Source organism: Rhinoderma darwinii, unplaced genomic scaffold, assembly GCF_050947455.1.
Source record: "Rhinoderma darwinii isolate aRhiDar2 unplaced genomic scaffold, aRhiDar2.hap1 Scaffold_2927, whole genome shotgun sequence".
Classification (NCBI taxonomy): domain Eukaryota; kingdom Metazoa; phylum Chordata; class Amphibia; order Anura; family Rhinodermatidae; genus Rhinoderma; species Rhinoderma darwinii.
Window position 1 is genome coordinate 6672 of NW_027463204.1, and position 13931 is coordinate 20602.

Sequence of the window (13931 nt, forward strand, 5' to 3'; positions counted from 1 at the left end):
TTTTGTATAAGACATTTGTATCCATTAAGCGTATGCAAAGTAAGGAAATTGAAAACTCAAAAATAATCTAAATATAGAAGACTGCTATTTCCTTTTTTATTTCTCTGAATAAAAAAAGTATTCCCCTCTATCTCCGATATTACGATAACAAAAAAAAACAATTTATAAAAGTTGGTATTCCGAATATGCTACAAAAAAAATTAGTAACTTTGAAAACTTATTTGCTACAATATTTTGTATTAAAATGAATACTCTCGATTACGCGAAAGCAATTATAAATGAAGAAATAGAAGCCTTAGAAAATTTAAAATCTTATCTTAATAACGATTTTGAGAAAATTGTTGATTATATTTTAAATCACTCCTCAAAAGTGGTTATCTGTGGCATAGGGAAAAGTGCCGATATTGGAAGAAAAATTGTTGCTACCCTTAATTCTACGGGAACATACGCGGTATTTTTACACGCGGCAGATGCTATGCACGGAGATTTAGGCATTGTTCAAAAAGATGATTTAGTAATTATTATTAGCAAAAGTGGTTCTAGTGCCGAAATTGTAACCCTTCTTCCTTTTATTAAAAAATTAGGGAATGAAGTTGTTGCTATGGTAGGAAATTCTAATTCTATATTAGCAAAACAAGCAAAATGGATTTTAAATACTACTGTTAAAAAAGAGGCTTGTCCTAATAATTTAGCTCCTACAAATAGTACTACGTGCCAATTAGTTATGGGAGATGCTTTAGCCCTTACGCTAATGAAGAAAAGGAATTTTACACAAGAAGATTTTGCAAAGTTTCACCCTGGTGGTGCTTTAGGGAAAAAATTATTAACAACAGTAAAAGAAATTATGGCAAGCACTAATAATACATTTCCTTTTGTGCACGAAGAAACTTCCCTTAAAGAAATTATTTTAGCCATTAGTAAAGGGAGACTTGGAGCAACAGTAGTGCTTAATGAACAAAAAAATATTTGTGGTATTATTACCGATGGCGATATTCGAAGAACCTTAGAAAATAAAGAAGATATTTTTAATCTTACAGCAACAACTATTATGAATAAAAATCCTACCGTTATTCAGGAAAATATACGAGCAAGCGAGGCTCTTAACATTATGAATAATAAAAATATTAGCCAACTTTTAGTTGCCAATAATAATACCTATTTGGGCATTATTCATATACACGATATTTTAAAAGAAGGAATTGAATAATATAAAAAGTAGTAAAAAAGCAGTAAAATGGATATAAAAAACAACAATCATTATGTAGCCATAATGGCAGGAGGTATAGGGTCTAGATTTTGGCCTAAAAGTAGAGTAAATCATCCAAAGCAATTTTTAGATATTTTAAATACTGGAAAAAGTTTATTACAAACAACCTACGAAAGATTTTTATCTTTTATTCCTAAGGAAAATATCTTTATTGTAAGTGCTACAGAATATACAGAATTAGTTATTCAGCATTTACCCCAAATTTTTAAAGCAAATATTTTAAGCGAACCTTTCAAAAAAAATACGGCTCCTTGTATTGCTTATATTTCTTTTAAAATAAGAGAAATTAATCCCGATGCTAAATTAATTTGCTCACCTGCAGACCATTTAATTACCCCATTAAAAGAATTTACAAATACTTGCCTTAGGGCGCTTTCTTTTTTAGAAAAACAAGAAAATAGCTTTGTTACAATCGGTATTAAACCTACACACCCTAACACAGGATTTGGATATATACAATTTATAGAAAATTCAGAAAATGATGTATATAAAGTAAAAACTTTTACCGAAAAACCGAATAAAGAACTTGCAGAGAACTTTATTGCCAGTGGTGATTTCTTGTGGAATTCAGGCATTTTTATTGCTAATAACAAAACTATTTTAGAAGCATTCGAAAAATACCTATACGATATTTACGAACTCTTCAACACCCATAAAACATTACTCAATACCCAATTAGAAAATAATGCTTTAGAAAAAATTTATCCCCTCTGTACAAATATTTCTTTTGATTACGGTATTATGGAAAAAGTTTCTAATGTGTTTATTATTCCTGCAAGTTTTTTATGGAATGATTTAGGAACTTGGAATAGTTTGTATGAAGTTTCAGAAAAAGATAAAGACCAAAATGTTACCCTAATAAACGATGCCTTAATTTCTAATGCCCATAATAATATTATTAGTGTAGAAAAAAATAAATTGGTTATTATTAAAGGATTAGAAAATTTTATTGTTGTAGATACTAAAGATGCTCTTTTAATTTATCCTAAGCATCAAGAACAAGAAATTAAAAATCTTACAGAAGAATTAAAAAATAAAAATCTTACAAAATATCTCTAATGTTCATTTACTTTACATTAAAAAAATAAGTTTAAATTATAGTTATATGCTCTCGATAAAATACCCGATAGCATACAAATTACTACAAAATATATTTTTATCGTATTAATAAAAAACTATGAACGAAATTATTAATGAAATTACCAAAGACCCTATAAAACAAAGCCATTCTAATGCATTATTAGATAGTGTTATTAGCGTAAGTCAAGAAGTTGCTTACTATATTTCCATTATTATTGGATATGTAGGATTAATAGTTTTATTATTAGGTATTGTATTTGCATTTATTGAACTCTTAAAGAAACTCTCTGGCAAAGCCATTGCTATTGGTCAGATTAGATTAAATTTAGGACATTATTTAATCCTTGCCCTTGAACTTTTAGTTGCGAAAGATATTCTTGAGTCTATTTTTTCGCCAAGCCTTCAAACTTTATTAGAACTCCTTTTAATTGTTGTTATTAGAACAATACTTACCTATTTTCTTAATAAAGAAATAGCTCAAGTAAAAGCCGATATTGAAGACGAACTCAATAAACAGAGATAGCAATGCTAACATTATAAGGTTAAGAATTGTGTAAATTCAAGTAATCAATATACTTTTTAAACCTTGTTATATAAATGAAAATAAAACAACTTTTACAAAAACACAATCACTCTTAAAACATAAATGCTTTAATCTTATTATTTACTTATAAAACAGCTCCAAATAAATTTAGCGTAATGCTATTTATTAAGAGTAATTGTTTTTTTTACCTTTGTCGCAAAATTTATATTGCTTCAATTTTTATTTTTAATTTTTATGCTAAAAACAAATATACTTGCACACCTTCCTAAAAGAACCCAAATACCTAGAAAAAATGGGCTTACAATGATAATGGATAAAGGATTAAGTACTAACGAAGTACATAATCTTATAGAAATTGGGAAACCTTATATTGATTTCGTGAAATTAGGCTTTGGAACAGCATTAGTTACTCCTAATTTAAAAAATAAGCTAGAAATATATGCTAAAAGTAAAATAGAAATTTATCTTGGTGGCACCCTCTTTGAAGCCTTTTATATAAGAAATCAGATAAATGAATATATTTCTTTATGTAAAGAATATGGATTAAAATGGATAGAAATAAGCGATGGTTCTATAGAAATTAGCCAAAAAGAAAAATGCAAACAAATAGAAAAGTTATCTAAACATTTTAAAGTTTTAAGCGAAGTAGGAAGTAAAGACGCAGAAATTATTATTCCTCCATATAAATGGATAGAATTAATGAAGAGCGAATTAAATAGCGGAGCTCAATTTGTTATTGCGGAAGCACGCGAAGCAGGAAATGTGGGTATTTATCGCTCTTCGGGAGAAGTAAGGCAAGGATTAGTGCAAGAAATATTAACACAAATTCCATCAGAAAAAATTATTTGGGAAGCACCCCAAAAATCACAACAAGTATTTTTCTTAAAGCTCTTAGGGTGTAATGTTAATTTAGGGAATATTGCCCCTCAAGAAATCCTTTCTTTAGAAGCTATGCGAATAGGACTTAGAGGCGATAGTTTTTTTTACTATCTACCAAAAGAACTGCAAGTAAAAAAATAATCGCTTACATTATGAAACAATTTGGCATTGTAGGATATCCACTTTCGCATTCTTTTTCTCCCCCTTATTTCAATAAGAAATTTGCAACGCTAAAAATCCAAGCAAATTATAAAGCGTTTCCAATAACCCATATTCAACTATTCCCAGAAATTATTCAACAAGAACCTTTTTTGGAAGGTTTAAATATTACGATACCTTATAAAGAAAGTGTTTTATCGTATTTAGATAATTGTGATGAAGTAGTAAAAAAAATTGGTGCTTGCAATTGTATAAAAATCCAAAACAAAAAACTTTTAGGGTTTAATACAGATGTTATTGGGTTTGAAAAATCTTTAACCCCTTTATTAACGGAATTACATAAAAACGCCCTAATATTAGGAACTGGGGGTGCAGCAAAAGCCGTTGCTTATGTATTAGAAAAAAAACATATCGCTTATAAATTTGTTTCTCGAACGCCAAAAAATAAACAAGAAATTGCGTATGCTACATTAACGCAAAAACATATTGAAGAAAACTTACTTATTATAAACACTACCCCTTTGGGAATGAACCCCCATACAGAACAATGCCCTAACATTCCTTATACTTTTATTACCAACAAACATATCTGCTACGATTTAATTTACAATCCAGAAAAAACATTATTTTTAAAGAAATGCGAATTGCAAAATGCCCTTATTAAAAACGGCTACGAAATGCTGCTTATTCAAGCAGAAGAAGGATGGAAAATATGGAACTCATAAATACAAAAGATGAATACAACGACAACTAAAAACAAACCTACTAGCGTTTTTAAAATAAAAAATTTTGTTCCTTTTATTGTTGCAAGATTCTTTTTTATGTTTGCGGCACAAATGCAATTTACCTTAATTATATGGGAAACTTATAGCATTACTAAAAACCCTATGTATTTGGGTTATTTAAGTATTGCCGAATTAGTACCAGCATTTTTATTAGCCTTTTATGGGGGATATATTGTAGATAAATATAATCGGCGAACAATATTTAATACCTCATTAATTATAACTTGTATTTCTTCGACTTTTCTATTCTGTTGTCTTTTATTAAATATAAAATCCTATTCGTTAATTATTGCAATGATGATTGTTATTTTTAATAGTGGGATTATTAGAGTTTTTGCTTCTTCTTCACAAACCGCTCTTTTAGGGCAAATTGTACCTAAAGAATTATATGGCAATGCGGTAACTTGGCATAGTGGCGTATGGCAAGCAGCTATTGTTTTGGGACCGCCAACATTTGGACTTTGCTATAAAATTGTAGGCTTTCAATATTCCCAACTTATTGTATGTCTAATGTTTTTAACCTCTTTATTTTTCTCTTTTCAAATTAATAAAAAAGATATTGTTTTAGTTAAAACATCTACCGATAAATTCCTAAAAAGTATTCAAACAGGATGGAAATTTATGTGGAACTGTAAAGAATTATTAGGAGCATTTACCCTAGATATGTTTGCCGTTTTATTTGGTAGTGCAACTGCCCTATTACCTGTTTTTGTTGCTGATGTTTTTCACGGGGGACCAGGAGACTTAGGCTTACTTAGAGCGGCAACTGCCATAGGGACAATATTTATTATTTTATTTTTAACCTTTAATCCATTAAAAAAATATCAAGGATATATTTTATTCGGAACTATTTTTTGTTACGGTATATGTATGATACTTTTTGGCTATTCGGGTTATTTTTGGTTATCTTTTGCACTACTTCTTTTATCGGGAATTTTTGATGGTGTTAATGTTATTATCCGTAGCACTATACTACAAACCAAAACTCCCGACGAAATAAAAGGGAAAGTTTCTGCTATTAGCACCCTCTTTATTATGTCTTCTAACGAAATCGGAGCTTTAGAAAGTTCTATAGCAACAAAATTTTTAGGTTTACAACCTGCAGTTATTTTTGGAGGTATAGCAACAATAATTGTGGTTATTGCAGTTTATATTTTTATTCCTCAATTAAGGAAATTAAACTACTAAAATTGAATACCCTATCCATAAATATTTTATTGCTTATATCTATTTCATATTAAACCTACAGATAAATGAATATTTTTTATTTAGATAAAGACCCTTTAAAATGTGCTCAATATCATTGTGATAGACATGTTGTAAAAATGATATTGGAATATTCTCAAATCCTATCCACAAATAAAAGATTATTAGAACCCGAAGCGAATAATGATGTTTTATATAAAGCTACGCACAAAAATCATCCCGCTACACAATGGGCTCGTTATTCACAAGAAACTTACCTCTGGCTTTTTGAATTATTAAGCTCCCTACACCTTGAATATGAATACCGATATGATAAAATACACCTTTCAAAAAGATTACTAGAACATTTATCAAATGTTCCCAAAGCATTTTCTAATACTGGATTTATAGACCCTTCTTTAACAATGGATGATAGTTATAAAAAAGAAGACGCGGTGGCTTCCTATATTAACTATTACAAAGAAGGTAAAAAAAATCTACACCAATGGAAAAAAAGAGGAAAGCCTTATTTTATTTAATTTTTGAAATAAAATGATTTAATAAAAGAATTCTTAAAAGGTTATCTATATTTGCGGCTATAGATATTCCCTACAATATAATTCAATAAAAAAAGTTATGAATTTTATTATTCTTAATTCTTTATTCGGTATTTTTCTTATGATTAGTGCCATTTTACCATTTTTTAATTCTTTGAAAAAAATCAAAATAATTACCTATGCAGGTATTGTTAGTTTACTCGCATTATGTATTTGTAACTATTTGGATATTCCTACCTTCTTAGATATTCAAACTTCGGTGCTTAAATTTACTACTTACGAAAAATTCTTTTTAGTATGTATGGAATTTTGTTTTTTAATCTTTTTATTACTAAATTTTGATAATCTTAGTAGCAATAACACCCCAATACACGAGCAATTAGCACTTTTATTCTTTATATTATCTGGCTGTGCTATCCTTATTTCTTATACCAATTTATTAATGTTATTCTTAGGGATAGAAATTGTTTCCATACCTCTTTATATCCTTACAGGCATAGACAAAAAAAACCTTAAAGGAAACGAGGCCTCTCTAAAATATTTCCTCTTAGGAGCGGCATCCACTTGTGTATTATTAATGGGTATTTGCTTTATCTATGGAGCCTCTGGCTCTTTTGAATTATCTAATTTTTCTATTCCCGAAATTGCCAATGATAAATTATTTATAAGTGGCTTACTCTTTATTATTATTGCTTTTTGTTTTAAAGTATCTGCAGCACCTTTCCATTTTTGGACACCAGATGTTTATGAAGGAGCTTCTACGCCTTATACTTCTTTTATGGCAACTATAGTAAAATCATTTTTTATAGTTTCTTTTCTAAAAATATTTTCTTTTAATTGGCAAATTATCAATAATAATTTCCATATTCAGATTATTATCATTATTGCGTGTACATTAATTATAGGTAATTTTACCGCTATATTTCAACAAGGTATTAAGCGTTTAATGGCTTATTCAAGTATTTCGCAAGTGGGATTTATGTTATTAGCAATATTAGGTTCTCAAAAGTATGCTAATGAAGGTATTTTATTATATACTGTTTCTTATACCATAGCATCTATAAGCATCTTTTTTATTATTAGCAAAAGTTCTAACGGCTCTATAGATAATTTACGAGGATTATCAAAATCAGAACCCCTTATAGCTATTGTTCTAACAGTTTATATTCTTTCTTTAGCGGGGATACCCCTAACAGCAGGCTTTTTATCTAAATACTATCTTTTACTTTCTGCAATAAAAAATAATATTCCTTTTTATCTTATTATTATAATTGTAATTTGTGCTACAATAAGTGTTTTTTATTATTTCCGATTAATCCAAAATATTTATTTTAAAGAAAGGAATATTCAAGAAAATATTATGAATCAAACAATAGCACCTTCCTATAATTTGTTATTGTTGGGAACAGCAATGATTATTTTAATTTTAGGATTACACCCTTCTTTATTACTCAATTTACTCAAATATTAAATTATGAGCAGTATTCTTATTTTATTATTAATAGGTCTTTTAAGTGGATTATTGAGTGGTATCGCAGGTTTAGGAGGCGGAATAATTATCGTTCCTTTATTAGTATGGCTATTGGGGTTTAACCAAAAATTAGCCCAAGGCACCTCCGTAGGAGTGCTTATTTTACCTGTTGGTATCCTTGCTGTTTATAATTATTACAAAGCAGGACAAATAGATTTTAGATCTTCTTTATTTATCGCAAGCACTTTTATTATTGGTTCTTTTATCGGTTCTAAAATTGCTATTGCTTTACCTATTGATTTACTAAAAAAAATATTTGCTGGGTTTGTGATTTTAATGGGTATAAAACTTTTATTTTTTGATAAATAATGAAAATTCTTGCCGTTGAAAGCTCTTGCGATGAAACGAGCATAGCCATTACACATCACGATAAAGTATGCTGTAATATTATTGCCACACAAGAAATTCATCAGCAATATGGAGGGGTTATTCCCGAGTTAGCCTCTCGCCTACATATGCAACATATTATTCCTACACTTGAAAAAGCATTACAGAAAAGTAATACTTCTTTATCCGAAATAGATGCTTTTGCTTTTGCTCAACAACCTGGATTAATAGGTTCTTTATTAGTTGGTTGCTGTTTTGTAAAATCCTTAGCCTTGCTTTATAAAAAACCCTTAATAGGTGTTAATCATATACAAGCACATATAACAGCAAATTTCCTTCAAGAAAAAAAGCCACAATTTCCTTTTTTATGTTTAACGGTAAGCGGCGGACATACTCAAATTGTTTTATGTACAGATTATTTAGAATATAAAATTATAGGTTCTACAATTGATGATGCCGCAGGCGAAGCCTTTGATAAAAGTGCCAATTTATTAGGATTAGCTTATCCGGGGGGTGTAATGATAGATAAATTATCAACAAATGGTAATCCTCTAAAATATACTTTTGGAAAACCTAAAATAGCCCATTTTGATTATAGTTTTAGTGGCTTAAAAACATCTATTTTATATTTTCTACAAAAACAAAAAAATATCCATCAAGATTTTATACAAAATAATTTATCTGATTTATGTGCTTCTATACAACATAGCATTGTAACAATTTTATTAGAAACCTTTTTTAAAGCTGCAGAACATTATAACATTAAACATTTGTGTATTGCTGGTGGCGTATCTGCAAATTCGTTATTAAGAAAAAAATTTATAGAGCAATGCCAATTTAAAGGAATACAATCCTACATTCCCCCTTTTGAATACTGTACCGATAATGCTGCAATGATTGCCATTAATGCCTATTACAAATACAAAAAAAAAATATTCGTTGGGTTAAATGCTGTTCCTTCTGCAAGTGCAAATAGTATAAGTTAAAATAAAAATCATTAGGCTCTAATTTCAAAATTTTCATTCATATCAAATATCAATGTCCCTTTATATTTTTATTAATGCAAGATTTTATTTTTTAATTCTGTATTAATTTTCAAATAATTCTATTATAAATTTATTTTTAATTATACTATTTTAGTAGTTTAAGCACTAATAGTTATAGTTATATTTTTACGCATAAGTCAATTACTATTTTTACTATTTTTTGCTTCATTCAATTCTAAAATTTTATTTATTTCAACCATAATATATTGTAATACATTTACAGAAACGCTATTACCAAACTGTTTATATGCTTGTGTTTTATTAGCATTAATTATAAACTCATCGCGAAACCCTTGAATTCTGGCACATTCTCTTAATGAAAGTTTTCTAATTTTTTCATCAATATAATAAAGTCCCGTTTTAGAACCAATACCTCCCCCATAAGCGGAGAGCGTAATAGCGTGTCCTAATGGGGAATAAATTCTTTCTCCTTGCCTTCCTTTATTTATTTTTCCAATTTGTATAGGTTTATTGAGCATTTCAAAATCTAATAAGGATATGTTATTTTTATAAATTTCAATATCATTTCTTTCAATAATTTTAATATTTTTTGGTTCCTTTTCTAAAAATTGTTGCAAAGAAATAGGTTCGTTAGTGGGAATAGGGAAATTAAAATATTGTGCATCTATAGAATTATGAAAAGCCACAATATAAATGCGTTCCCTGTTTTGTGGCAAACCAAAATGACCTGAATTTAACACTTTTGTAAAAATAGAATATCCTATTTTTTCCAAACTTTTTATAATTATTTTTAGCGTATTCCCATTATTGTGTTTAGCTAAATTTTTTACATTTTCTAAAAAGAGGACTTGGGGTTTATGATAATTTACAATACGAATAATATCGAAAAATAAAGTTCCTCTTATATCTTCAAAGCCTTTTTGTTTGCCTGCTATAGAAAAAGCTTGACAAGGAAATCCTGCACATAAAATATTGTGCAAGGGTATTTTTTTCTCGTCTATTTTTGTAATATCTCCAAACGGTTTGATACTAAAATTATTCTGATAAGTTTCGGTTGCATATTTATCCCACTCTGAAGTAAATACACATTTTGCCCCAAAAGAATGTAAGGCCAAATAAAAACCTCCTATACCTGCAAATAAATCAATAAATTTATACTTATTTAATTGATTTTTATTTGTTTTTATCATTTATTGAAACCCATAATTTTATTATATTTTATTTTTTAAACTATTATTTTTTATATTGATTTTTAATAGTCGTGGTATTAATATCATCAGTTAAGTTATTCCTGCCAAAATTCCTGTTACAATTAAATTTTCCAAATGCTTAAATTTCAATCCGAATAAAATCTTAATGTAATAATTACGAAAATTAAAACTATCAATAAACTACAATATTTTGTATAATAGATATAAGTAATCCAAATTTATACATTATTCAAGTATAACAATTATATCCCTCAATGATTTTTTATTTTATAATTTATTTTCAAGTTTATTATTTGTAATAAAATCTAATAACCGATATAATTTTTCGAAAAAATGGTTATGCTATTATGAAAAAATTTGCTCTACTATAAACAATAAAAAAACACCGAAAAAGTACATTAAATAGTTACCTCTCTATTAATTATCTACAATCTATTTTTTAGAAGGGTAAAATACTATTGCATTAAGGAAACTAAAAATTCTTTTTGGTTTATAAAAGAAACTTTTACTTGCATAGGTTTCTTATCGTAAGAATTATAAAAATAAATAAGCGAAATATCTTTGGTAATAAAAGTATCGTTGGTAATTAAAATATTAGAGTTTTTATAGGCTTTTTTTTCTTTATTAGGTAAAGCGGCATAATGTTTTAACCATTGCTCTAATTGTTGTATGTTTTCTTTATCTTTTAAAAGATAAAATTTTGCTCCTTCTTCATCACCACTATAATAAAACGCAGTAAACTTTATAAGTGCATCTAAGGAATTTTCCGCAAGAGTAAATTTTTTACTATGCCCACAAGAAGATAGTATTAATAAAAGCCCCGACAGATAAAAAAATCTTTTCATTTAAAAATATTTATTGAATGAATATATTAGAACATCTCTAAGCATCTTTTTGTTTTTCGTAAGCGTTAATAATTTTCCTTACTAAATGATGCCTTACCACATCTTCTTCTTTTAAAGGAATGTATGCAATGCCTTTAATATCTTTCAATATATCAATAGCTTTTTTTAGTCCACTTTTTTGATTATGAGGCAAATCTATTTGTGTAACATCGCCGGTAATAATAGCCTTAGCATTATTTCCTAATCTTGTAAGGAACATTTTAAGTTGCAAATCTGTTGTATTTTGAGCTTCATCTAAAATAATATAGGCGTTATCTAAAGTTCGTCCTCTCATATATGCTAAAGGGGCAATTTCTATAATATTTTGACTCATATAATAGTTTAATTTTTCTCTCTCTAACATATCTTCTAAGGCATCATAAAGAGGTCTTAAATAAGGGTCTATTTTTTCTTTTAAATCTCCGGGTAAAAAGCCTAAACTTTCGCCTGCTTCTATTGCGGGTCTTGTGAGTATTATTTTTTTTATATTTTTATTTTTGAGGGCTTTTACTGCGAGTGCTACAGCAATATAAGTTTTCCCTGTTCCCGCAGGTCCCACAGCAAAAATAATGTCGTTGTGTTCTATGGCACCAACAATTTCTTGCTGTGCATTATTTCGTGCTTTTATATTTTTTCCACTAGTGGTATGCAAAATAATATTTTCAGCAAAAATATTTTTAACACCTTCGTTTGTAGAGGCTAATTCTTGATAGATGGAATTTTCTATCGTTCCATTTTTTTCTAAATATTGCATAATCGTTCTTACCCTATGGCTAAATTGCTCTACTTCTTTTTTTAATCCGCTCACTTTAATTTGTGTTCCTCGGGAAATAATTTTTAGTAAAGGAAACTGATTTTTTAGATATTGAAATCGAACATTATTAATTCCTAAAAATTCTATTTGATTAACATTATCTATTTGCAAAATAATTTCTGTCATCAAGCGTTAATTTTTTTATTTACATTTTGTGAGGTAAAGAAAACCCTAATATATCCGCACAGTTTAATAAAATCAAACTGGTTAATTGAGCCATTTTTAATCTTAATATTTTAATTTCTTCTTGTTCCATTTGAAGAATAGAATGTTGAGCATAAAAAGTATTGAATTTTTTTGATAACGAGTACGCATAATTAGCAATAATAGAAGGATTGTTTTCTATAAGACTTTGTTCTAAAAAATATTCAAAAAGGTCTATTTCTATAAGCAATTCTTTTTCTATTTTTTCTAAGGGCGTTGTGGGTAATGTTGGCGTAGACATTATATCTGCATTTGCTTTTTTTAATACAGATTGTATTCTCGCAAAGGTATATTGAATAAAAGGACCTGTAAATCCTTGAAAGTCGATAGACTCCTGAGGATTAAAAAGCATTTTCTTTTTAGCATCTACTTTTAATAAGAAAAATTTTAATGCTGCCATTCCTATGCTTTGCGTAAGGATATTTAATTCTTCTGGATTAAAATCTTGTACTTTACCTAATTGTATTGTATTTTCTTTTGCTATGGCAACCATTTCGTCTATTAAATCATCGGCATCTACGACTGTTCCTTCACGACTTTTCATTTTCCCTGTTGGGAGCTCTACCATTCCATAAGATAAATGAAAAATACCTTCAGCATATTTTTTTTTCATCTTTTTTAATATGAGCTGTAATACTTGAAAGTGATAATTTTGTTCATCACCAACAACATATATGCTGTTCTCGTATTCAAAATCTTTATATTTTAAATCTGCCAATCCTAAATCTTGAGTAATATAAACAGAAGTACCATCTTTCCTCAACAGCAATTTTTGGTCTAAACCATCATTTTGTAAATCTACCCATATGCTACCATCTTCTTTTTTAAAAAAGTATTTTTCTTTTAATCCTTGCTCTACGATTTCTTTCCCCAATAAGTAAGTATTACTTTCGTAATATATTTTTTAAATGTTGTTCCTATTTTTTTGTAAGTTTCTTCGAACCCTTTATAAACCCACTCGTTCATTATTTTCCAAAGTTTTATAATAGCGTCATCACCTTTTTCCCATAATACTAACATTTCTTGAACGGCTTTCATTAAAGGGACTTTTTTTTCTGCCTCTGCGGTATCTATACCTTGAATTTTTAGTTCATTAATTTCTTTTTTTAGTTCGTTAGAAAATAAAACATAATAATCGCCAACAAAATGATCGCCTTTTTTATGTGTTATTTCGGGTGTTTTTCCTTCGCCCCATTTTTGCCACGCATACATAGATTTACAAATATGTATCCCTCTATCATTTACAACGCAAGCAGTAAAAACATCATACCCGTTCCATTCATAAATTTTCGCAATACTATAGCCTAAAAAATTATTTCTTAAATGTCCTAAATGTAACGGTTTATTGGTATTCGGTGAGGAATATTCTACCATTACTTTTTTTCCGTGATATGCTTTTTTTCCTAATTGTTGTTGTTGATAATTTTTTTTGTAAATAGGCTATTAAATAAGAATCCGCAATAGAAAGGTTTAAAAATCCTTGTTTAATATTATAAG

At 28.3% G+C, this 13931-nt stretch overlaps 3 protein-coding genes across 3 annotated transcripts; 2 read left to right on the forward strand and 1 right to left on the reverse strand.

The window, feature by feature from the left end:
• Positions 1-244: 244 nt before the first annotated feature.
• LOC142703871 (putative phosphosugar isomerase aq_1546) lies at positions 245-1207 on the forward strand. The gene has a single exon (XM_075848250.1). It carries the CDS (start codon positions 245-247, stop codon positions 1205-1207), a length of 963 nt encoding a protein of 320 aa, XP_075704365.1.
• A 1987-nt stretch (positions 1208-3194) lies between these two features.
• LOC142703872 (phosphosulfolactate synthase-like) lies at positions 3195-3911 on the forward strand. The gene has a single exon (XM_075848251.1). The coding sequence runs from the start codon at positions 3195-3197 to the stop codon at positions 3909-3911; it is 717 nt and encodes a 238-aa protein (XP_075704366.1).
• Positions 3912-11414: 7503 nt separating this feature from the next.
• Positions 11415-12170, reverse strand: LOC142703873 (phoH-like protein). Its single transcript, XM_075848252.1, has one exon. It carries the CDS (start codon positions 12168-12170, stop codon positions 11415-11417), a length of 756 nt encoding a protein of 251 aa, XP_075704367.1.
• Between the last annotated feature and the right edge of the window lie 1761 nt (positions 12171-13931).